This window comes from Dromiciops gliroides, chromosome 1 (assembly GCF_019393635.1).
Source record: "Dromiciops gliroides isolate mDroGli1 chromosome 1, mDroGli1.pri, whole genome shotgun sequence".
Classification (NCBI taxonomy): domain Eukaryota; kingdom Metazoa; phylum Chordata; class Mammalia; order Microbiotheria; family Microbiotheriidae; genus Dromiciops; species Dromiciops gliroides.
In genome coordinates this window covers 314,473,542-314,499,632 of record NC_057861.1, presented here as the reverse complement: position 1 = coordinate 314,499,632, position 26,091 = coordinate 314,473,542, and the positions used below count along the sequence as shown (strand labels likewise).

The window sequence follows — 26,091 nt, the reverse complement described above, 5'->3', positions numbered from 1 at the left end:
GAGTTCTCCCAAAGGATAATTGTAAAAAGTACAGGTTGAATTTTAGAGTAGATAGAGAACTGCCCTCTCAGTCAGGAATCCTGTCTGTGGCATGGATTGCCCTTGTGACCCTTAGATAAGTATCTTAGCTTCTCTGTGCTCCAGCTGCAGAGCAGGTCAAAATCTGCATTGGTAGATGAAATGTCCTTACTGAGAATGTCCTCTACTCCAATGGACCAAAGAGAATTAGTTGCATACTCCCATTTGACCTTAGTGTTATGGGGGAAAATACCTGGAAAAAAACAAAAGGAGCTCATAAGTAGACATTTTCATTTATGAGGAAGGAAACCCATAGCATGGAGCCCAAGGGTGTTTGGTACCAAAGCATTTTCTTTCTACCTTGATCAAAATCACTGTATAATTGTAGGAAAAGTTGCAAGGATTGTTAGAAGTCTAAGCTCATCATGTTCATTTTTGTGGGGGAAAAACTGCTTTTTATGCTAATGCCTCCTAGCTGTCTAAAATTCCCTTTTTCTTGGAAACTCAGAAACATTATCTTGTTGTGTTATGTCAAAAGGCCATGTCATCTACAGACTTTCACTACAGAGATCCATTCTTCCCCAGAACCTGGGCACAGATCCTCTGTTCCTAGATTTTGGTTAATGAGTCCACAGGGCCTCTTCAAATACAACCACCTTCATAGAGGAACAGACTTACTAGCCTAATTTAAGTGAATCTGCTGGCTGTGCCCAAATTTATGTTATGTAGATTGCTTCTATACAGTCATGTCTTATTTTGTTCAAACAATGTGTTTCCTAGAAATTGTGTATAAATTGAAATTTTGTCAGAGCAATCCCATAACTCTGTGACGGCTTCCATTTAATGGTGAATAATGAAACCTTTATGTGGAATACAAAATCACTTCCTAATTTCCTTCCTTCCTTTTTTCCTTCTTTCCTCCTTCCTTTCTTTCCTTCCTTCCTCCCTCCCTTCTTCCTTTCTTTCCTTCCTTCCTCCCTCCCTTCTTCCCTCCTCCCTCCCTTCTTCCCTCCTTCCTTCCTTCTTTCCTTCCTTCTTTCTCCTCTCTTTCTCTCCTTTTTTCAAAATTAAAATAAATTTTTTTGTTATATTTTAAGTTCCAAACTGTCTTCCCTCCATCCCTCCCCACCCCACACTAGAGAAGGCCACTATTTAATGCAGATTATAAATATATATACATACATATGCATGTATTTGTATGTATATATATAATGATACTATGCATACTTCTGTTTATCAATTCTTTCTCTAGAGGAGGCTAGCATCTTCCTTCATATGTCCTTTATAGTGGATTTAAGTTTTATGGTACCCAAAATAACTTGGTTGTTCACGATTATTCTTTGAAAAGTATCGTTGTTACTGTATACAACATTCTCTTTGTTCTGCTTACTTCACTTTTCATTATTTAATGCAAGTTTTCCATGTTTTTCTAAAAATCTGTTTATCATTTCTTACATCACAGTATAGTATTCCATCACAGTCTCTCCTTTCTTGGTTCTTTCTTTCTTTTTTAAAAGACTGCATCTTCCTGTCTCACTCTTGCTGGAAGGACAGGGACGACTCATGGGCCAGATCTCACTACTTATTGGCATAGGAGCTTGCCTGCCCTGTTTTCAACCTAGGCTGGTCTTCCCCTTATTTAGGCAATAGGGTACTCCTGCCACCTATAGGGGAATCACCATAATGATGCTGAACTCAATGTGGACACCCGATTAGCATAACCCACCATAGTTAAGAGCTCCCAAGCTCAAGAGATGAACCAGCCTCAGCCTTTCCTTATAACTGAGTTTACAGGCCTGGGTTACCTACATCTGGCACTCCCTAATTTCTTTCATGATTCTATGAAATCCAAATTTCATTTATTTTATTTTCTTAAAAGTAGGGCAAACCTATAAGGAAGGGTAGCTGCTAATCTACAATTTTTAGAATCACAGTTGTTGAGCACAACTTGCCTTGTAAAGTGGTAAAAGTGGCTGAGCAATTGGCTTTCTCAAAGGCTGTAGGGCCCCTGAGGGCAGGAACCATGACATTTCATTTTGACTCTTATTTCCCTAGACAAGCACAGTGTATACATAATATAGGTAGGTATTTAATAGGCTCATAGGATTCAGAGATAGTTGAACATTGAAGTCAGATTAACCAGGATGCTGAGTGGAGTGGAGCCCCTATCATGTGAAGATCAGTTAGGGAAACTGGGAACGTTTAGCCTGGAGAAGAGAAGACTTGGGAGTGACACAGTATCTATCTTCAAGTATTCTTCAAGCTGTCATGAAGAAGAGAAATTATTTTTTTCCTATAGCCCAATGAGGGTAGCAATCATAGAAAGCTTGGCAAAGGTCCTGCCTTTGATCAGGGCACAGAAGTGGGGAATATAGGCATTTGCAATAAAAAGACCAAAGCTCTAGGGAATCAGGGTGAGAGTTATACCAATGGACAATGCTTGGCACTCCCTAGATTTTGGCTTCCTGATTTGTAGGGGTTCCTCCTGGTGTGAGTTCTTGGACTGGTCATCCTTTTCCCCATTTGTCTCAGACCTTGGACTTCAGCCATGTGGACTCTGACAGAAAGAACAATGGACTTGGAATAGGAAGAATCTGAATTTAATTTGGGATCTGTTTCTCACTGGCTGCGTCACCCTGCTGGGCAAATTCTGAACCCCTTTTATCCTGAGTTTTCTTGTGAAAAAGAAAAAAAGCGCTTTGTACCAAAAAAGGGAAGGTTGTGGGAATTCTAAGAGGTTCAGTGGTATGGTGATGGAAAGGCCCACTGGACCTCTAGGTTACACAGGTCAGAGGACAGTGCCAAGGGTTTGGAAAGAGAAGATATAAAGGTAGTGTGTTCATTTTACAAATGAAGAAACTGAAATATGGGTGGTTGAAGTGATTTGTCCAAAGTCATTTTGTGTGAGTTGGAATTTGGAGCCACATCCTCTCTACTTCCTAGGCAGTATATCCACTGTATCATCCACCTTTGTTGTCCACCTGATTCACCCAACTCTTACCTGGGGCTCCAAGAAGCTATAGCATCTGTAGTGACAACACCCTGGTAAACTCTCACCAGATGACCTTCACCAGGTTGAGGGTAACTGACAAGCCTCACACCTGTTGGTGAATAATAGGGGGGTGTCAGCCACCCAAGCATGTGAAGACCTCCCCCAGTGGAATGGACAGATGAGAACAATTTGTTCCAACAGCCACAAAGATGACAGAAGCAAGGACTGTGGAGCACTTAGAGCTTGGTTGAATGCACAAGGTCATCCACTGCATCCCAGGCCATTACCAGTCATTAATCCGCTGGATTTTTTTTTTTTTTTGGTGAGGCAATCTAGGTTAAGTGACTTACCTAGGGTCACACAGCTAGTAGTAAATATCAAGTGTTTGAGGATGGATTTGAACTTGGGTCCTCCTGACTCCAGGACCAGTGCACTATCCACCTCTCCACCTAGTTACCCACCCCACTGGATTTTTTTTTTTTTTAGTGAGGCAATTGGGGTTAAGTGACTTGCCCAGGGTAACACAGACAGTTAAGTATTAAGTGTCTGAGGCCGGATTTGAACTCAGTTACTCCTGACTCCAGGGCCAGTGCTCTATCCACTGCACCATCTAGCTGCCCCCACCCCACTGGATTTTGATAACTCTGGAAGAGAGAGTGAGGCTGATGACTCTGTGCAATTCTGCCTCCTCACTTAAATCTAATTCATACAAGTGAAGACACCATCTGTGACATCGTTGGTCCTCTTTGAAAAAGAAAAGACAAACAACAATATCTACTCTGACTCCCCTGAATGTTGTGTAAAACAGGGTACACTTCATTTTTATTCAGTTGCATGTTCTTCATCCGGTCACCTATGTCAGTTGTTCTCAATATAATCAGGCAATCTTTAAGTGTCTACCTTGTGCAAGGCACAGTGCTCTGTACTAGGGATAGAAACACATACCCATACAGACTCCCTGCCTGCAAAGAGCTTCTATTCTTCCATTGAAAATCCCTAAAAGGCACAACTTGTGACTGTCTCATTTACTTTACATAGCCCTGGTAACAGCAACATTTGAATATAGATGCTGAATAAAATACAATTTGATAATGATATGGGAATTTCATTAGCCTAGAAACATCCTCCAGTGATTCAGATAGCCTGTAACTTGTAGAGTTGTCTGGGGCACGAGGGGTTATGGGCCCAAGTCATGAGTCAAGACTTGAATTCAGGTATTCCTGACCCCAAAGCTGGCTGGCTATCTACCTCACCAGGATGCCTCTCACCCGGCATACTGTCAATGTTTATTGCACAAATGAATGATGAATCTCATAGAGAGCCTACATAAATGAAAAGAACAAATTTAGAAAAGCTCACAGACTCTCATGTCTCTGCAGTGACGGCTTCCTTCCTCCCTCAAGTCTCTTCCTCATACATAGAAAGACTTATATAAGTGAAATGAACAAATTTAGATAAGATCACAGAATTATATTCCTTTCAGGGACAGCTTTCCTCCCTCCCTCCAGTCTCTTACTCATACACAGTGTTCCTTACCAATCATACAGTTCTTTTTGGCTCAGCTTTCTCTGCCAAGAAATTTCTAAACTAGAAATTCTTAATCTTGGGTTTGTGACCTTGTTTTTGAAATATTTTTGATAGCTGTATTTCAATATAATTGGTTTTGGTAATTGTATGCATATTATTTTGTGCATTTGAAAATATCTTTCTGAGAAGGGGTCCCTGCACTTCACTAGACTGCCCTAAGAGCCCATAACACACACACACACACACACACACACACACACACACACACACACACAAATGTTAAGAACTCCTGCTCTAAACCCTGGGTGACCTAATCCACATAAAATAAAGAGCTGTAAGTGGGTGGACAAATCAGTCCAGCAAAGCTGGACTGGGAACACATTTGATAAATGTAAAGCTTTTACCTAATCTGCAACAATCAGTTCCTGCTTTGGCAGTGTAAAAACAACAGTTCTCCTCACCGGGCTCTAGAAGTTAAAGAAAAGATAGTGAGTTCTCTAACCTTTTTCTGCCAAGGTGGGGGCGGGAGCCAGAGGTGTAGCATGGATTCTTTTGGATTTTTAGTTTTTTTCTAAATCAGACCAATACCTTTATTCTGTATAGGCTGTGGCCTAGGCTCAGAGCTAGGTTCCTCAGGGAAAGCAAAGAAGGGACTTTAATGAAGCATCTACTATGGTGCCAGACTCTGGTAAGCCCTGGAAATGTGAGAAAAGACAGAGATGCACATGCTCGCACACACACACACAAACACAGAGTAACTGTTCTCAAGGAGAGCACAATCTAATGGGGGAAGCACTAAATATATACAGATAAATATATACAGGATAAATTGGAGGTAATCACAGGGGAAAGGCATTAATTGGGAGCAGGAAAGCCCCAGTCCCACTGTGACCAAAAACTCTCATTTACAACCACCTTTAGTCAGCTGGAATTGTAAGCTAACTTGACCATACCAGGGTCAAAGTGTGTGAGGCTAGATTTGAATTCAGGCCTTCCTGATTCCAGACCCAGCATGTTATCCTCTATACCACCTGGCTGCCAACAAGCAAGCACCTTTGGATTGATTTTTCTCACAAGAAGCTTTAGGTAGATAATCTGTTGCTAACAAGAAGCAACAGAAATTTCACCCCATGAATAGAGTTTTCAGTCAAAAAGTCCATCAACATGTATATGTTGTGGACCTACTATGATGTACTCAGAAAAGTGCTAGAAGCTAGGGGAGATACAGAAACGGGGAGGATGGATTTGTTGTCAAAGGAACCAAGGTCAAATTCTGACTCCACCACTTACTACCAGGATGACCTTGAGAAAGTCACCTGATCCCAAGATACTTTTGAACTTTTAGGTCTAGGATCCTACAATCCAGAGGCTCTTGTTTTTAGGGAGCATGCAGTCTTGGGGACTTCCCACAAGAAGGTAGATAGTCCACTGAGGGAAGTCCAGACCACAGATGGACATGAAAAAAGATACATAATTTATTTAGTTGGGCATTAAGAACTTTAAAACCTTTAAAGACAATGATTAGGGCTTCTTAGAACAAGGCAGTGATGTTCTGATGTTTGCATTTGATTCAACTATCAGGGTTAACCCAAGGAACACTTGGCTTATTATTACTTATCATATACTGGCTTGTGGGCCTGTGACAACTTCTGAACTTCCCAATATTGGTGGGCCATGCATGCCCTAGGAGGTCTGGTTCATCATGTGTTGAGAAGCCAAAATGTGTAGGAAGAAGGATAGAAATGACTTCCTGCCTCAGGCAGAGCCTACCTCTGTTTCAAAGTCTTCTTCTCTTTAGCATGTTGTATCTAATTTTGCTCTCCTGATGACTAACTTGGCTTTGGTCCATGGCTACCCAATTTTTACCTCTTAACTTCTGCAAAATCTCCAGCTCCATATGACCTGGCTGACTTTTACTGATGCTCCTCCTTGACCTCCAAGTTCCATGTACTTCTGGACCTGTCTCTGTCCTCTTGATTTCTTCCTTTCCCCTATCCTCAGCTTTTACATGGTGGAACAGATTGCAATGGCCTAGAAAACAGTCCAAGTTCTAGTCCTCACTCTGCGATTAAATCTGTGGGGGTGAAAGTTTGCCTTTCTTTCTCTCATCGGTCCTGGATTCAGAAGGACCTGAGTTCAAATCTGGCCTCAGACACTCGATGCTTACTAGCTGTGTGACTCTGGGCAATTCACTTAACCCTCATTGTCCTGAAAAAAAAATATATATATATCTCAGACATTTCCAAACTGTGTGACCTTTTGCAAATCATTTAACCTCTGTTTGCCTCTGTTTCTTCATCTGTAAAATGGGGATAATAATAGTGCCTATCTCCCAAGGTTGTTATGAGGATTAAATGAGATAATAATTGTAAAGTGCTTAGCATAATTCCTGGTAAGTGCTATATAAATGTTAGTAGTAGTAGTTGTTGTTTTTACCCAGCTGTCTTTTTGATCTTCCATCTACCATATCCAGTATGATCCCTGGAGATTTGCTTCAACCATATGGACACCTTCTATTCCATATGAATACTTCTAAGTCTTTGAAGAAATGCCAGTGTCTCGTTGGTGAAGGTACTACCTACATTAAAGAAGGCTCAGGGTGCTGAAGTATTGAAGGATCAAGAATGACTGTGCCCCCCAAGACCCCCAAAACAAAAAAGGGGGGCATCTAGGTGGTGCAGTGGATAAAGTACTGGCCCTGGATTCAGGAGGACCTGAGTTCAAATCCAGCCTCAGACACTTGACACTTACTAGCTGTGTGACCCTGGGCAAGTTACTTAACCCCAACTGCCTCACCAAAAAAAAAAAAAAAACCCAAACCAAAAAAACCCCAAAGAATGATTGTGGCCTTTATCTGAGTGTGTATTGGACTACTGCATTGTATGAAGGGGTGGAAATAGCACTGAGGGGGCAGCTAGGTGGCACAGTGGATAGAGCACCGGCCCTGGAGTCAGGAGTACCTTAGTTCAAATCTGGCCTCAGACACTTAACACTTACTAGCTGTGTGACCCTGGGCAAGTCACTTAACCCCAATTGCCTCACTAAAAAAAAAAAAACAGAAATAGCACTGAGCAAAAAAGAGAAAGGGGGGGGGACACCAAATTCTGCACATTGTCACTGGCAATTCCCCATGCCTGGAATGCTCTCCTTCCTCATCTCCACTTCTTGCCTTCCTTGGCTTCCTTCAAGTCCCACTAAAATCCCATATTTACTAGGAGCCTCTTTTTTACCCCCCCCCCACACTTCCCTTAATGCTAGTGCCTTCTCTCTAATGATTATTTCCAATGTATTCTATAGATATCTTGTCCGTACATAGTTTACAGGAGTGTGCTGGTAAATGTTTAACAGCTAGTTCTTTAGGCGGGAAAGTACATACAGAATTCTTTTAAGTGTAAACCACATTATTAACATTTTCTCCATCACTTTCTTACGTCCAGACAATCAACTAAATGGAGCACTTTCTGAGGTGTAAATATGCTGGAAATCTCTCCTAATGGGAGCTGTCTTCAGCACCCCCTAGTTGTTTGCCTATTTGTCTCCATTAGACCAGGAACTCCCTGAGAGGTGACTGTCTTTTTACTTTTCTTTGTATGCTCCAGGGCTTAACACAGTGCCTCGCACATAATAGATCTTCAGAAAGACTTATTGATTGACTGGTTATATCCTTCTGTAGGCAAGACTGACACAAATAATATTCAACATCTAATAAGGTGTTAAATCAAATATGATAGAGCATGGGCTGTTGGGGAGGGAAGAGGCTAGCGCTATTTTGAATCACTGGGTAAATGAAAAGCATGCTTTCATTTCTTGTATTATCTGGTTATGTCATGTGTCTATCATTTAGGATTAGGGAATGTATATTATCCATGGTGAACTTCTTAGTCAAAATATCTAGTATGGTGCTGGATACTCCATGGCAAGAATAATGATTCAATATCATGCTCTTTTCCCAAGGTTATTTTAAAAAATGTTTTATTTGTAATGAGAGAGTTAAATGCATTTTGTGGTTCTTATTAATTCTTCTGCTACATAAACAGACCAAATAAAACTTATTTCCCTCTCAAATGATTGAAAGGATTAATGCTATTTTTTTTAATGCTTCCTGCTGGTCTGGGAAGGTGCTTAGTTTTACAGGTTTCATTGTAAACTCTTTAGGGAAGTTTCAAGAGGGACATAAATTCCTGCCCAAACAAAACACTTGAAACTTAATATGCCTCAGTTGTCGAAGCTAGTTTTAGATTTTATTAGACTGAGGATGAGGGTGTGGGAAAGATGAATGTGTCTAACATTTGATAGCTCTAATCTGATTAATTCCTAGATTTTGTTGCTAGTTAAACTTTATGCCCTAATATCTTTCATATATTCATGTTCCTTGTTAAAATGTTAAAAGCAGAGATTTGGGAATTTTTTAAAAAATTGAACACACGTCATTTTATAGCCTAGCCTCAAATCAGTTATGCACACATTTAATTTACTAAGTAGACCTGATGGGATGGAAAGAACTTGAGATATGGGATCCGAAAACCTTCTTGGGTTCAAGTCCTATCTGCCACACTCACCAGCTGTGTGACCAGGGGAGGTCATTCCACTTTTTGGAGCCTCTTTTAAAATCTTTAAGATGGAGATAATAATAGCACCTGCCTTAAGGGGTTTTGGTGAGGATCTAATGAGATAATTCCACAAGCAAAGTGCTTCCTCAGCCATAAAGAATTCTGTAAGTCAAGTAAGCAAGCAGCCTATAAAGAGCTTACTTTGTGGGGGCAGCTAAGGGGTGCAGTGAATAAAGCACCGGCCCTGGATTCAGGAGGACCTGAGTTCAAATCCAGCCTCAGACACTTGACACTGTGTGACCTTGAGCAAGTCACTTAACCTTCATTGCCCTGCCAAAAAAAAAAAAAAGCTTACTTTGTGCCAGACACTGTATAGGAGGACCAGACCAATGCCTGGAAGTCCAGAGAGTCAAGACTGCAGCTGCAGAGAAGTCTGGGTCTGGGAGGAGCCAGCCAATTGGAGGCAGAGGCCACAGGGGCAGGGGGCTACTTCCAATGTGAGGAATCCTGGACTGAATGGAGCTTTCAGGGAAAAGAGGTTTCTGTGGCATTGCAGAGAAGGTCTGGAGAGCCAGGGAATGGAGTCTGGAGAGGAGTAAATATAAACGCCCTATTTTTGCTTGTCATGTACATCTGAGCTGTTATTGTCATCAGCATTGTCACTTCATTTGAAAAAACATGGGTGCTGTGTGACCCTGGCCAAGTCACTTAACCCCAACTGCCTCACTAAAAAAAAAGAAAGAAAGAAAAAGAAAAAAACATGGGTGGCATGAAACACCATGGCCAGTGAATAATAATGCACAGCAGAATTCTGCTAGGGTAGAAGCTGAAACAAGTGATTGTGGATTCACATAGCACCATATCTTTTTTGTTTGTTTGTTTTGCAGGTCATTGAGGGTTAAGTGATTTGCCTAGGGTCACACAGCTAGTAAGTGTCAAGTGTCTGAGGTTGGATTTGAACTCAGGTCCTCCTGGCTGGTGCTTTATCTACCACCTAGCTGCCCCCAACACCATAGCTTTTTCAAAGAACTCTTACATATATTCATTCATTTGATCTTACAAAAACCCTGTGGGGCAGTTGGGGCAGAAATGAGGTAATGGGATTATGGTGGAAAAGGCTGCCAGACTTGGAATCAGGAGAGACCTTAGTTTGATTTTTTTCTAAATGGAAGTTGTGTGCAAATGGTGGTTGTTGTTCAGTTGTGTCCGACTCTCCATCAACCCTATTTGAGGTTTTCTTGGCAAAGATATTGGATAGGTTTGCCATTTCCTTCTCCAGGTCATTTTACAGATGAGGACATTGAGGCAAACAGGGCAAGGTTAAGTGACTTGCACAGGTCACACAGCTAGTAAGTGTCTGAGACCAAATTTGAACTCAAGTCCTTCTGACTCCAGGACTGGTGCTCTATCTATCCACTGTGCCACCTAGCTGTGCCATATCTGAGTATGGGCAAGTCACTTACTCCCTGTGGGCTTATTTACTCCTTTATAAAAATGAGAATAATAATACTATCCCTAGAGTCAGAAGGATCTGAGTTCAAATTTGGCCTTGTAAACTTGCTAGCAGACCTTGGGCAAGTCACTTAAACCCAATTGCCTCAAAAAAGGAGGAGGGGGTGGTAATTTAAAAATCATTGCTAACTGTAGAGAATAGTTTTTTCCTCTGAGGAAGAGGGATGCAGAAAGGTTTCATCAACTTTACAATTGTGTTTAGAGCCGACCCTGGACAGTATTAATAGCTCTTTTTACAGATGAGTTTGTGTGATTTTCCGAAAGTTACAGTAAATGAGTCCTAGGGCTCTTAAGTTTCTTCAAAGGGATCTAGGCTTGACATAGAGCTAAGGCTAAGCCTAGCCTTAGGCAGCTCTTTCTGAAGGTCTAAGTGTAAGTTCACTGACCTGCTATTATATTGGCTCTACAGGATCTTTTAAAGGATCATATACTTCTGCCATGCTCAGAATGCAGAATCCCCATTTTTACCCTCAAGGGAAGACTTTTTTAATGTAGGAGGTCTTAAAGGGAGAGAAAAAAAATAAATGAAGGCAATGAGCACAATTTGTGGGAGGAAAATGGATGTAGGGAACGACTTCAAGTGTGGCATAGTGGAAAAAGCATTGGATTTTAGGAGTCGGAAGACTTGGGTCTCAGTTCTTACTCATTACCAATTGCAGCAGTTGCCAGCCCCATGTTCTTGGGCAATGGACTTAACCTCTTTAAACCTAATTTGCATCGTATGTAAAATGGGGGTTCAATTCAATGAACATTTATCAAGCATGAACTATTATTATAAAGTACCATGTTCAGGTGGTTGGATTTCAAAGATGAAAGATGATACTGGTGACCGGTGGTGTCTTTAACAGAGATAGGAAGGCTTAGAAGAGGAGTAGGCTTAAGGGAGAACATGAGGAGAGTTGTGGATATCATGACTTTGTGATACCCATAGGGGGTAGAGGATATTCATCTAGAAATGTCAATCAAACAGTTTTTGATGTGAAGATAGAGTTGAGGAGAAAGATTAGCTCTCCATTTATGAGTCAGCTAACATGATCATCAAAATGCATGGAAGTGTATGACGTGTTCATGAGAGTATAGAAAAAAGAAGAGGAGTGGATCCAAGGACAGATCTTTGGATGGACAGCCACACTTATGCAGGAACAAAAGGATGGTTATACAGCAAATACTAAAAAGGTGTTGTCTGACATGTAGGAAGAGAACCAGGAAAGAGCATTGTCACAAAAACCAATAGAGGAGGGGAAGCTAGGTGGCGTAGTGGATAGAGCACTGGAGTCAGGAGGACCTGAGTTCAAATCTGGCCTCAGACATTTGACACTTACTAGCTGTGTCACCCTAGGCAAGTCACTTAACCCCCATTGCCTCACCACCCCCCCCCAAAAAAAAACAATAGAGGAGGGGCAGCTAGGTGGTGCAGTGGATAAAGCACTGGCCCTGGATTCAGGAGGACCTGCGTTCAAATCTGGCCTTAGACACTTGACACTTACTAGTTGGGTGACCTTGGGGAAATCACTTAACCCTCATTGCCCCACAAAAAACAAAATAAAAAACAAAAAACAATAGAGGAGAAGGTTTCCTAAATGGAGCTACTTGAGAGAAGGACATTGGATTTTTAGAGGGGTGATTGTTGTTGTTCTGTCATTTTTGAGACGTCTGACTTTTTGTGACCCCACTTGGGGTTTTATTGGCAAAGATACTACAGCAGTTTTGCCATTTCTTTCTCCAGCTCTTTTTTGTGTGTGTGATGTAATTGGGGTTAAGTGACTTGCCCAGGGTCACGCAGCTTAGTAAGTGTCAAGTGTCTGAGGCTGGATTTGAACTCAGGTCCTCCTGAATCCAAGGCCAGTGCTTTATCCACTGTGCCACCTAGGTGCCCCCTCTCCAGCTCATTTTACAGATGAGGAAACTGAGGCCAACAGGATTAAGTGACTTATTCAGGGTCACTCACCTAGGAAGTGACTAAGGCCAGATTTGAACTCAGGAAGATGAGTCTTTCTGACTCTAGGCCTAGTACTCTATGCACTATGGCACCACCTAGCTGCCCAGATTTAGAAAGGACCTATGTTCAAATCCTGCCTTGGCTGAATACAACCTGTGCGACCTTGGGCAAGTCACTTCTCACCAAAGGCTTAAAAGAGGCAGAAAGGAATATACTTCATTTTATGTAACAAATGAGTTCTTGCTCCAAATAATAACTTATTCATGCTTCCCAATATACTGGCCTCTATCCATGAATCTTTTATTTCTGATTTGTGTTCAGTGAATAGTGGCTCCTCAGTTTCTCCAAATGCAAAGAGAGAGAAGTTTGGACTACATGACCTTGAAGGTTTCTTCTGTCTAAGTCTGGTCCTTTGAGCCTATGTTTGTATAATTGCTGCAAATGGGACTGCCCATGGGGATGTTCCTCATTTAGCAGTAGCATTACTTGGTAGGCCTTTAATGCTTATTGAACTGAATTAAAACTGAACTTCAGATTTGTTCTTTAGAAAATATGAAAGCAAGCACAATATCATGAGTCACTTTTATGGTGCCCTTCCAATCTTAATAACACAGGCATATAATTAATAAGGAAAAAAGGAGGAACAGATAATTAGGACAATTTATGTAGGGTTGATTCTCTCCATGACAATCGAAAAGGAGGGGATGTTTCTTGAGTTTGAATAGGGTATAAATTACTTTTATTTCCTGCTTCATTAGCTGCCAGAAAGAACTTCATTAATGAAACAAAAACATTTGACAAGCTCTGCAGCTTAGCTTTCAGTTTGTTTCTCTAAGGTCTGAATTCCCTGATCTCACAAGTGGAATTAGTGGGTAAAATAAGCTGTCGACAAAATAATATGCAACTTCCTTCAAGAGAATCATCTGTGGGTCTCTGGTGGAATTTTCCCCAGAATCATACCCGTGCTGGAACTTAAAGTCATCAACAACCTTCTTCATGCCCTTTTATTGTACTTGAGTAGTTTACATTACAATTATGTGTGTACTTGTCTTAACCTCTCTCCTAGAGTGTGTGTAAGCTTCTATTGAGAGTACAATGTGGAGAAGCTAAATCGTACAGTGAAGTCAGGAAGACCTGAGTTAAAATCTGGCCTCAGACACTTACTAGTTGTGTAACCCTAGGCAAATCACTTAACCCTGTTTGCCTACTTTCATCATCGGTAAAATGAGCTGCAGAAGGAAATGGCAAATTGCTGCAATATATTTGCCAGAAAACCCCCCCACTGGGGTCACCAAGAGTTGGACATGATTGAACACCAACAACAATTCCACAGTGGAGGGGCTGGGAGACTTGAAGTCAGTAAGACCTTCCTTTCAAATCTTCAGATGCTTAATAGCTGTATAGCAAGTAATTTCACCTTTCCCTGCCTCAGTTTCTTTAACTGTAAAGTAAAAGGGTTGGACTCCATGGTCTCAAAGGGAGGACCCTTCCAGCCCTAAATTTAGGTTTCGGTGACTCTTGCTTTTGGTCTTTCGATTTCAAGGGCCTAGCATAGGAATACTACAGGTAGGTGTTTACCAAAGGTTGTCTTGAATTTTAAGTGTTGAAATTAACAAGCTCCACCAGCTAACATAAATTAATTATGTTAATATAACCACTTATTTAAGTGTAAGTCCTTAATTAAATAAAATATTTAACGTGGTTAATGAAGTATTTTAAAATGTTGTTTTTCTGAGGGGTTTTGTTGTTGTTGTTATTGTTGGGGTGGGGCAATCAGGGTTAAGTGATTTGCCCAAGATCATATAATGTCTGAAGCTAAATTTGAATTCAGATTCTCTTGATTTCATGGCCTGTGCTCCATCCACGACACCGCCTAGCTGCCCCTTCTTGAGGGTTTTGAAACTTGGAATTGACTCTTGTGGATGGATTCTCCTCTCCCATTTAACTTTTCATTTCTATTTCTAGAAATCTAGCATCAGTGTAATTATTAGATTCCTAAATTCTGATAGTAAGAAATCTCCACTGTCTAGTTCAACCCCTATCATTTGGTAGTACTTAATATATGCAGAGTCCAATTTGTGGGAGATGAGATGCAATAATTTTTTAAAACCATAGAGGAGATTATTATTGCATCTATTTTTGGAATATGTAAATTATCTAGACTATTTCACTTCCACTTTTTTTTTCAGTGCCAGAAGGTTCTGCTTTTTCTGTCTGCTAGGGATTTAAATTTTATTTCTGTCACTTTGACTGTACCTGCAAAAGCTTCCTGTGCTTTGTATCCCTAAGCAAAAAGTATCCATAACTCTAGAGTGATATATCTACCAAAATAGTCAGATACAGAGCAGGGGGGAGAGAGGGGATGCTCTTGGGACATTTAAGTTTAAGTGCTTGATCTCTGAGACAGCTTGAATGATTTCCGTAGGGCTGGGGCTTCTGTCATGTCAGAAGGCTAGTTATGTGAAGCCTGGAGTATGGCTATATGTGAAAGTTTTAAAGAGACAGAAAGGCGTACTTCTTTCAGAGAATAGAAACATTTCCTCCACCTCCCATCCCTATTAGTAACTTTGATTTATGCCTCTCTTTTTTTTTAAACATCAGACTCCTTTCTTAATATTGCATCCTGGTTCCACAGAAACCTCTTTTTCTAATTTGTTTTCAGTTAGTAGGGGCTACTAATGTTTTAATTTTTCTTGCCCCACAATATACCTATCAAGTAAGTTTGTGATCTGCAAATACCCACTTAGATATGCTAAAGGTACCTCATATACAATTCAGCTCAACAAGCCAACCTTCATCTCTGTCTCCTTTCCTCTGCAAAACTGGGTTCCACCCTGGGCTCTGATAGGCAGGTTTTCATCTTATTTGGCTTGAATGCAGATCTTTACCTCACTTCCAGGACACCTCCAGACCATGCCAATGAATGCACACTCCCCCCTCCCACCTTCCGGGCACTTTTATGTGTTATAGTCCTTTATAGGGGACCTGTAGAGGGGTGGCCTGTCTTTATCACTTAATGTACATTCCTTGTGCTTAGCACATAATTAGAACTTAACAAATGTTTTCTCTGTCTGTCTCTATCTACCTATCTACCCACCTACCTACCTACCCATCCATCCATCCATCTACCTATCTACCTACCCACTGACCCACCCACCCACCCATGCACCCACCTACCTACCTACCTACCTACCTACCCACCTACCCATCTCTCTATCTTTCTCCATCTCTTTCTCTCTCTATCCTCTTCCCTCCCCCCTCCACATCACATGTCCATTATCTACCTATTAAATACCTAATTTGTTGCCTAGTACTGTGCTTAGCTCAGGGAATACAAAGGTCTTTATAAAACAGATGTGCTTAGAATTTGATGGGGGATCAAGGGACATGCACCAAGACAGTAAGGTATGTGGTACAATTGAAAAGTCACTGGATTTAGAGTTAGAAGGCATTGCCCTCTCCTCCCTAGATGACCTTAGATAAGTCATTTGAGCTTTTTCTGAGCCTCCATTTCCTCATTTGTCAAATGGGTGGCAGGGTTGAGTGGGAATAAGATATCCCACAAGGGCATCTTTCATGTCATCATTCATCTATGAAACTACATGAGACAGTGGATAATAAAAGTTAATATTTATGTAGCACTACTATGTGCCAGGCACTATGCTAAGCTCTCTGTGGTTATTATCTCATTTGATCCTCATAACAGCCCTGGGGGGTGGGGTAGGTGCTATTATTATCTCCATTCTACAGTTGGAGAAACTGAGGTAAGAGGAGTTAAGTGACTTGCCTAGGGTCATACATCTAGAAAATATCTGAGGTTAGATTTGAACTCAGATCTTCCTGACTTCAGGTACTTTGGCACCACCTAGTTGGATGAATGCAAAGGAGAACTCTAGGAAAACTGTGATAAGAGAAATTTGAGGCAAGGAAACCATCTTTAGCATTCTAAGGATGGAGAAGGAATGTTAATGAGGGCTTCATAAAAAAGGTGGTAATTGAGTTCAACCTTGAAGGGTTGTAGGGCCTGGAGTCAGTTCTGAGTTCACATCTGGCTTCAGGCACTTACCAGCTTTGTGACCCTGGTCAAGTCACTTAACCCTGTTTACCTCAGTTTCCTCTATCTATAAAATGAGCTGCAGAAGGAAATGCCAAACCACTCCAGTATCTTCATCAAGAGAACCCCAAGGGGCAGCTAGGTGGCACAGTGGATAGAGCACCTGCCCTGGAGTCAGGAGGACCTGAGTTCAAATCCGGCCTCAGATACTTGACACTTATTAGCTGTGTGACCCTGGCCAAGTCACTTAACCCCAATTGCCTCACTAAAAAAAAGAGAGAGAGAGAGAGAGAGAGAGAGAGAGAGAGAGAACCCCAAGGGGCAGCTAGGTGGCACAGTGGATAGAGCACCGGCCCTGGAGTCAGGAGGACCAGAATTCAAATCCAGCTTCAGACACTTGACACATACTAGTTGTGTGACCCCAGGCAAGTCACTTAACCCCAATTGCCTCACCCAAAAACCAAAAAAAGAAAAAAGAGAGAACCCCAAATGGGGTCATGAAGAAGCAGACATGACTGAAACAACTGAATATGTATGTATGTATGTGTATTTGTATGCATTTATATATATATATACACACATAAATACACAGAGACTATATATGTATATATATATAATGTGTGTGCACATATATACACATCAATATACAAATACATATGGGTGCACATACATACACACACATATATTCACCCTAGGCTTTCTCTTTATCCTTTCTTCCCCTATGTTCTTCCTCTCCTTCAAAAGAGACCACAGATTAAGTACTTAGATCTTGAAATCTTTTCATAGAACCTTCACTTCCAGCATTCTAGTGTCATCACCATTATCGTCACATCGTTCTAATATTATGGTACCATGGAAGAGGAATCAGGAGGCCCTGATTTTCCCATAATCCATTCTATCCTCCACTCATCAGCCAATGTGATTCTTTTTTTTTTGGTGAGGCAATTGGAGTTAAGTGACTTGCCCAGGGTCACACTGCTAGTAAGTGTCAAGGGTCTGAGGTCCTGAATCCAGGGCCGGTGTTCTATCCACTGCGCCACCTAGCTGCCCCAATGTGATTTTCTTAAATCCTCAGTCTTACCATGTCATTCCACTGCTCGCCAGGCTCCTGAGCGATGAGTCTCTATTACCTCCAGGATCAAATATAAAATTTGGTTTGACATAACCTGGCTCTCCCACATTCTTGTATTTTAATCTTTTCCATATACTTAATCAACCAGCCATACCCACCTCCTTGCTTCCCCTAATATATGATGCTCCTGATTCTGTACTTTTCAATGGCTGACTCCCCATGCTTGAAATGTTCTCCCTTCAGCCTACCAGCATTCCTGACTTCCTTATAGACTGAGCTCAAATACCACCTTCCGAAGGCCCTGCCCAGGGCCTTTCTTCAGAGAGGCTAGTGACCATGCATAGCCCTGCCTCACTTAAATCCAATTCACTGCAAATCATGACATCACCTTCTCATGGGAGTCCTCTTGGAGAATGGACAGACAACAACCTTCCATTATCTTTAAAAATATCTCCTATAAAAAACAAACAAACAAAAAACAAAACAAAAAACAAAACAAAAAAACAAAAACAAAAAACAAAAAGGGGCAACTAGATGGCGCAGTGGATAGAGCACTGGCCCTGGAGTCAGGAGGACCTGAGTTCAAATCTGGCCTCAGACACTTAACACTTACTAGCTGTGTGACCCTGGGCAAGTCACTTAACCCCAACTGCCTCACAAAAAAAAAAATCTCCTATGCACACAGTTGTTTTCATGTTGTCTCCTTGTGTGAGTACCTTGAGGGCAGAGGAACATGTTTCTTTGCCTCCTTTATGCTTAACACAGTGCCTGACACATAATAATCCCTTTAAAAAATCCTTATCGACTGACTGACTGATGTAAGACTTTGGACAACTCACTTTATGTCCCTGGGCTTCAGGTTCTTCATCTGAAAAATAAAGGTATGGGAATAGACGGCCTCTAAAATCCCTTCCAGCTCTGGAGTTATGATCCTATGAGGCCACAAATCTCAAAAAAACCCACACAAATTAATGCTACAACCTTGACTTGCTAAAAACACAAGTGACAGATACAAGAAAATGGGAATTTAACTTATGAACTATGTACAGTTATTCAGAGAAAAGTACAAATTGCCGAAAACACAAGTGACAGATATAAAAAACCATGTGTCTAGTTTATGAACTATGTACAATTATTCAGATATCCCGGGGCAGCTAGGTGGTGTAGTGGATAGAGCACCGGCCCTGGATTCAGGAGTACCTGAGTTCAAATCCGGCCTCAGACACTTGACACTTACTAGCTGTGTGACCCTGGGCAAGTCACTTAACCCCCATTGCCCCACCAAAAAAAAAAAAATGAAGTATATCTGTTTTTGTTTGTTGTTGTTGTTGTTTTTGGTGAGGCAATGGGGGTAAGTAAGTTCCAGAGGCAGGATTTGAATCTTTTAGGTTGGGGCTGGTCTTTGCCCATTTGTGGGGCTCACCACCTATGCCCATAGGGAAATATCTAATCACTAGAAGGCATATTAGAGGCCATTAGTCCAATCTCTTCATTTTTATAGAAAAGGAAACTGAGTAGGTGGGGGGAGGGTGAGGAGAGAAAGAAAGAATGTCCTGCTCATGAAAACAAAAACAATAAGCAGGGCTTGGATTTTTTTTAAATTTTCTTTTATTCTTAACTCAAACACCTTCTCTGTCAACAGAGCAAACCACAAAGAGGATGGTATGCGAAACCAAGAATGCCTATTTCACAGACTTGCTTTTTGAAAAAGTATATAATAAATTCTACAAGTTATTTTTAAAACTCTCCCTCCTGTCTGTGCTTCTTTCTAAAACTTCTGTTCTCTTCTGTTCATTAAAAAAAATGTTTCAATGGTCTTCCTTCGAGGGGAACATCATTATTGCTAACCTTCTCCCTCAAGGATGTACACACATATACACACACACACACACACACACACACACACACGCATGCATGCACACACCTTGTAGTAAACAAGCAAAATTAATTAAGGTAGATTCTTTCTACCTTAAGTTCATTATCATTCTATCTATCAGGAAGTGGGTAATATGCTTCAATGTGATTCTGGATTGATTCTGGATGATTCATTATGTTCTTTGGAGACATAGTTGATCAGAGTTCTGAAGCCTTTCAGAGCTGTTTTTCTTTACAGTGCTATTCTGTTATTCTTGTATAAATTGTTTTCCTGGTTCTGCTCACTTCGCTCTGTGTTAAGTCATACTATACCCAAGAGGTAAGATTTGAACCTAATTCTTCTAGCTACTAATCTTTTCTTTCAACTGTATTACTCTATAGTTGATTCCATAGGCGCTGGGGTTTATTTTTTGTTTTTTAATGTACATATTAAGGTATACTCAGAGACAAGGGCTACACCATTCATTCATTATGAATATGTAACTCTAAGACATATCAAGCATTGTATACCTATATAGCACCTAAGTTTCCATTTGTTAATGAGTGCCCAAATAGATCTTTAAGTAAACAAAGGCAGATAGGTCGTACAGTGAGTAGAACATTGGACTTGAAATCAGGGAGACCTGAGTTAAAATACGACCTCTTACTAGCAGTGTGACTCTGGGCAAGTCATTTAATCTTTGTCTATTTCAGTTTCCTCATGTGTAAAAAAGGAATAAGCATCTAAAACAATGTAAAATAGCATCTACCTCACCGGGTTGTTTTGAGGATATAGATGATAAAATGAGATATTTGTAAAACGCTTTGTAAACCTTAAAACTCCACATAAATGCCAACTATTATGACAAATAGAACTAATTAGTGAATAGACAACTTGAAGTGTTAGGAGCAAAATCAATGGTTTCTTTGTTATGAAAAATGAAGACTCATGGGGAATTACTTAGGTCACTGACCTAACACAAATTAAACCTCAATCTCCTGTTCTTCTTCCACTTGTTTTCAAAATACTGTAATATTCTTCCCCTGGTGATTGTCTGATGGGCAATCAGGGATGGTATCTGGCTACCCCAGGTGACCTCAGTCACTACTTTTTCCTCCCCTCCCCTCCTACCAGGGCACACCTGTGAAGCCTTTCAATAACCCAACGCTTGCACCAGTTGGCCTTCCCCTTTCTCCCCAATAGACACTCCCATCCAGTGACACTGACCTCCTGGCTGTTCCATGAACAAGACACTCCATCTCTGGGCTCCAGGCATTCTTTCTAGCCTCAATTGCTTTCTTTCCTTCACTTCAACTATAAACTTCTCTGGCTTCTTTTAAAAATCCCAATTAAAATTCCACCTTCTCCAACCTCTCTTAATTCCAGTTCTTTGTTATTGTTCAGTCATGTCTGATTCTTCATGACCCCATTTGGGGTTTTCTGGGCAAAAATACTGGAGTGGTCCTTCTGCAGCTCATTTTACAGATGAGGAAACTGAGGGGAAAGGAGTTAAGTGACTTGCTCAGGGTCACACACAGCTAGTAAGTGTCAAGTGTCTGAGGCCAGATTTGAACTCAGGTCCTTCTGAATCCAGGGTTGATGCTTTATCCACTATACCAACTAGTTGCCCCCAACAAATGTTTCTTGATTGATTGATTGTAGACCTTCACTGTTTTCTACTTTTCTATCTTCTACCACCTCCCACTATTTTGAGTAAAAGTTAAAAGGAAGGGACTTGGTCTGAAGGGGAAAAGGCTAATGTAGAACTTTGTGATCTTGAGGACTATGCAATGGTGCCTTATGTATGACCATAAGCTCATCCCCTTCCCCCCCCCCCAGCCAAATAGGAGGAAGGAAGGTGGACTTTGTCTAAGAGATGGGTGCTGAACATTAGGAGGACCTTCCTAACTACAGAATCATAGTTCCCATGTATGTCACATCACAATGGTCTGCAACCCTGTGAGGTAGCCAACACAAGTATCATTATTCCTATTATACAGATGAGACAGTTGAGACCCAGAAAGGCTAAGTGATTTGTCCCTGGCCAAAAAGCTGGTCAGTTGGTGCAGGAGATATAGATCCTAGCCAGGTCTTCTGATCCTTAGTCCAGAGTTCTTTCCACCATAATCACCCATGAGTCACTGTACAACAGATTTGCAGTGCAGCTTATGGGATCCTGCAGCATTTACTTCCCTGATGGTTTTTAAGCACAGGGTAAATCACTTTCTTTCTAGTCTCTAGGCATTCTTAGCCATCTATGGTGGTGCACATTTTGTAATTCCTGCTACTAGAAGGCTGAATTTGATGCGTGTTTTGAGCTCAGGAATGCTGAGCTGTAGTAGGCTAAGCCAGGTGTGGTGTCCACAATTAATCTAGCACCCATGTGGTGAGCCCCCTGGGAACTGGGGACACAAAAATGCCACAGGCGGGGCTATCTGGCCCAGGCTGGAAATAGAGCCAATCAAAATTTCCCTGCCAGTCAGTAATGGTACTGGACCTGTGTGTAGCCAATGCATTTAGGGAGACCCAGTTGTGGTTTTTGGTTTTTTTAAGTTTTATTCTCTCTGGGCTAAATGATTTCTTGAAGTTACTACTATACCATCTTGTGTGCCTGAAAATACTTGATGTTGTTTTTAAATTCTTGATTTCTACCTCTGGAGACATAGGCCAGAGAATATGACAAGTTTGTATACTAATCAATCAGAATAGTAATGGACAAAGCAGTGATGCCACAAGTTTGAAAATGTGACATCGAGGCCACTTTTTTTGGACTCAGCAGAAATGGTTGTCTTCCAGTAGCTAAATGGGGAGCACAGGGAGGTTTTTCTCATCATATATTTTGTTTTTACTAGTCACTTCTTCATGGAAATCCTTCCCAAATGAATCTTCCTTTGTAATGGGAGAAAAAACTAATCCAAACACCCAACGCAGTGACTGCATCTGACCTTAGGAAATGCCGTGTTCTGCATCTCTAATTCCCCTTAACCTCTCTTCCCAAAGAGGGAGGTGTGTTTTATCTCAATGGCATTTGGTTAAGTGGGGAAAATAACTGTCATGCATTTCAGGCAGCAGGAGCCACCCTTGGATTTGTGGGAGGACATTTCATCTCATCCTGTGAGGACTTTGATGCCTTCTTCAGGGATGAGCAGATCTTGTTGCCTGCCATCATTATCATAATAGTTGCTGGTGTGATGCTTTTCCTCGGAGTGACTGGTTGCTTTGTCACGATCAAAGAATCCCAAATCGGCTTGCGATTTGTAAGTATTCATTTGGTGATTTCCTTTCTAGAGACTCCCAGGCTGATTTAGGAGCATGCTATTAAATGTTTAACAACCATCTTGGGAGAGGTGGAGAATGTATACAGGACACACTTTTAAATTTAATTCTGCATCTTTAATACTTTCTCCATCCCTTTCTCAGTCTAGACAATCAACAAAACAATAAACGAATCCCTGATTAGCAACATTTGCTAATGACCAAAGTGTATATGCTTACACTGAAAATTTAATAATCAGCTCCCTAGCCCTGGCTCTAGCATTTCCTGGTTTGACTCTTGTCCTTCCCATACATACATGTAGAGCATTCATCTAGCAGAATCCAGGCTTCTTCTCTCTGCTAGATACCATATCACACAAGCAAGTGGTAGGGCATAGGCCTCAGGAGGAATGGGCAGGGAGTGCCAGGGATAGGGATATGGGTGGATTACCAATTATTCTTAAAGCTATGGAACAAGGAGAACATAGGGGAGGGTAGTGAAAAGAAAGAAAGAGAAATGAGAAGTAAACACAATAAAAACTGGATTAAATGTAACAAAATTTAGCAAACGTTTAAACAGCTCAACATCTTGAGTACTTTGAGGGGATACACCCCAAGCCCAAAGCTCATTATAGAGTTGTAGCGTTTTTGTTTCTAGTACATATGCCTTCTGCATCTATAGACCTAAATAGTGATGTGTTTTTTATTATTTGTTGTTTAATTTTTAATTTATGAAATAAAACTAGAATTTCCATAAATAAGTAATACTTCTGAATAACAGTGACTGCTAAGTACTCTCTGATTCTCAGTCATCAAAGAACAATTCATCTAGGTATACCAGAGTCAGCTAAGTAAGGCAGAAAATTGAACTCATTCATTTTAGGAAGGGTTTTTGTTTTGTTTTGCTTTGCTTTTTTTTAAAAAAACAAGAAAAGCTTAAGAATTTAAACAAAATCAAGTTTCTGGTTAACTTTCTGTTAACCTTGCATTCAGAACACATCTCTTTCCCTAAGCATTCTGGATTTCAATGTCAAGAGGTTTTCCAAACTCACAGACTTTCTTCAAGAAATGTACACAGAAAAAAAAGGGGGGCGGGAAAGAAATGTGCACAGAAACAAAAAAGGGGGGGAAGAAATGTGCACAGAAAGAAGGTGAAGTACCAACCATCTTCACCCTCTAACTTGGAAGCTCAAAGAAGAAAGAAACTGTCGTTTCATAGTCCTTAAAGCAGGAAATGTCCTTTTTAATTTTAGTTTTGGGGGGAGGGTTGAAATGTCCTTTTTAAGATAGTATTTTAGCCATATTTTTACTAAAAGGAAAAGCTATTTTTCAGACTGTGGACACTGACAATGGCTGCTTTATATCCATAGATGATTTCTGGCAAAGATCCTCATTAACAGGGAACATCTAGTCTGTGCCCTTAACAAGAAGGTTTTGAAAAACAAAAAGTCGGGGCAGCTAGGTGGCACAGTGGATAGAGCACTGGCCCTGGAGTCAGGAGTACCTGAGTTCAAATCCAGCCTCAGACACTTAACACTTACTAGCTGTGTGACCTTGGGCAAGTCCCTTAACCCCAATTGCCTCACTAAAAAAAACAAAAACAAAAACAAAAAGTCGTTTTTGCTTAATTGGTATTTTCTGCTTCTTCTTCTTGCTTCTGAAATTTCACAAAGGCAAATTCCAACCTAAGAAGGAAAGAAATGATGGAACTTTGTGATCTAACATAAGGGACTAAGCTATGTTGTGAGTAATAGAAGTAAAACAGTCAAATGAGTGGAGAGAAATTGTGATTTTTGTGGTCCTCTGTAACAATAACATCCTTGTTTCTGCTCTTGATGTTCTTGTGTCTCTATTTTTCCCTTTCTCTTAAAAGTTAATTTATTGATTCAGAGATGGTAACTTGAGCTTATCAACAACTGTTTTAAAAGGCAATGGGGAATTAGCTTCTGCTGCCATTCCCCCCTTCTTAAGATTGCTACAATCTGAAAATATTTTCTTTAGGGTTGTGGTCCTTTTTTAGGTCCTTACCCATTCCCTTAGCTACATGATAAGTAGGACATTCAAAAAGACAGGGAAGCAAGGACTACATCTTTAACCCGCCTCCCGTGAAGCACAGAGTTTGAATCTAAAATGAAGAATGCACCAATACACAGTTATGAGTTACGAATATGTGGCAGCAACTACTTGGAATTTTATTAACCTCATACATAGACAAGATAGAGCCTTCTTCTAAGACTCTTAGGCTCTAACGAGGTAGGATGGGGGCAATATGTACACAGATAATTATGATAAAAGGGAGAGTATGGTAAGTTTAAAAGAGAGGTCTAGACAGTGAGAGAGGTCACTTTCACTTGTGGAGGGAAATGACATAGAAGGAACAAAGGATGCAAGGTGAGGAAAGGCTATATGGGGGAGGTAGTAAAGAATAGAATTGTACTTTTAAAAAAAAATTCATGTATCTATTTGAATGGTCTTACAGATTCCTTTTGTTCTTACTTTTATATCACCATCCGTTGTATCAAAGAATTAAAAGGGAGGGGGAGCAGTTCAGCAAATTTAAAGTTTAAAATTCATTTATTTAGATTTTTATGTGGTGAGATTACACATTTTTACAAGAAAGAAAGTTTTATCAAATTTCACTCACCTATTCATGGTCATGCACCCAGATCTCCACATCAGAATTTTATAGAAATGAGGGGGAAGATAGACATCTATAATGAAACAAAAGGGGAATCTTTCCACTAAAGCCATCAGACACCTTAGCCAAGCTATGGAGGTCCTAAGATGACACATTTTTTGGAACAATTAGCATCAAGATGGTGACATAAAAACTAGTAGAGATACCTGCCCCCCGAAAAATAAATAAATATTCTCTTGTTCTTACCTATTTCCAGTCCTGGCCATGGGACATTTCGCCATCCAGAGCTAGGCTGCCTTGAATCTTTCCCCTGTGGTTTGTAGCCTGGACAGCTGGTGAACATCCCTCATCTTTGGGCTGCATATGGAGGCTGCTTGGGTCGCAGTTTGTCCACAGGGGTCAGTTGCCCTTCTAGGAAATCTAAAAACAGAATATGGGTGCCAAAGAGCTCCAGAAAGCCTTTTTTTTTTGCCCATTCTGAGTTTGGCAATTCAGGTTGTCTGAAACGTTTCTCCTCACCAGCCTCTCTCCATTTTTTCCAGGTCCAATTTGAAGTCATTGGACTGGGGATGGCATTCTCCATGTACCTCTAGATAATAGGAGGACTCTCCTGACATTGTTGTCCTTCCTGAGATGCTTTATGATTAATATAAAGAGTACTCTCTTGCCTATGCGGAGA

General features: G+C 40.8%; 1 protein-coding gene across 1 annotated transcript in view; it reads left to right on the top strand.

The window, feature by feature from the left end:
• The window catches only part of LOC122737123 (tetraspanin-36-like), a 56,783-nt gene that overhangs the window by 16,929 nt on the left and 13,763 nt on the right, over positions 1 to 26,091 (top strand). Inside the window, exon 2 of the mRNA XM_043979585.1 lies at positions 22,585 to 22,776. Within this exon, the coding sequence (XP_043835520.1) occupies positions 22,585 to 22,776 (192 nt within the window). The remainder of the gene's footprint in view (positions 1 to 22,584; positions 22,777 to 26,091) is intronic.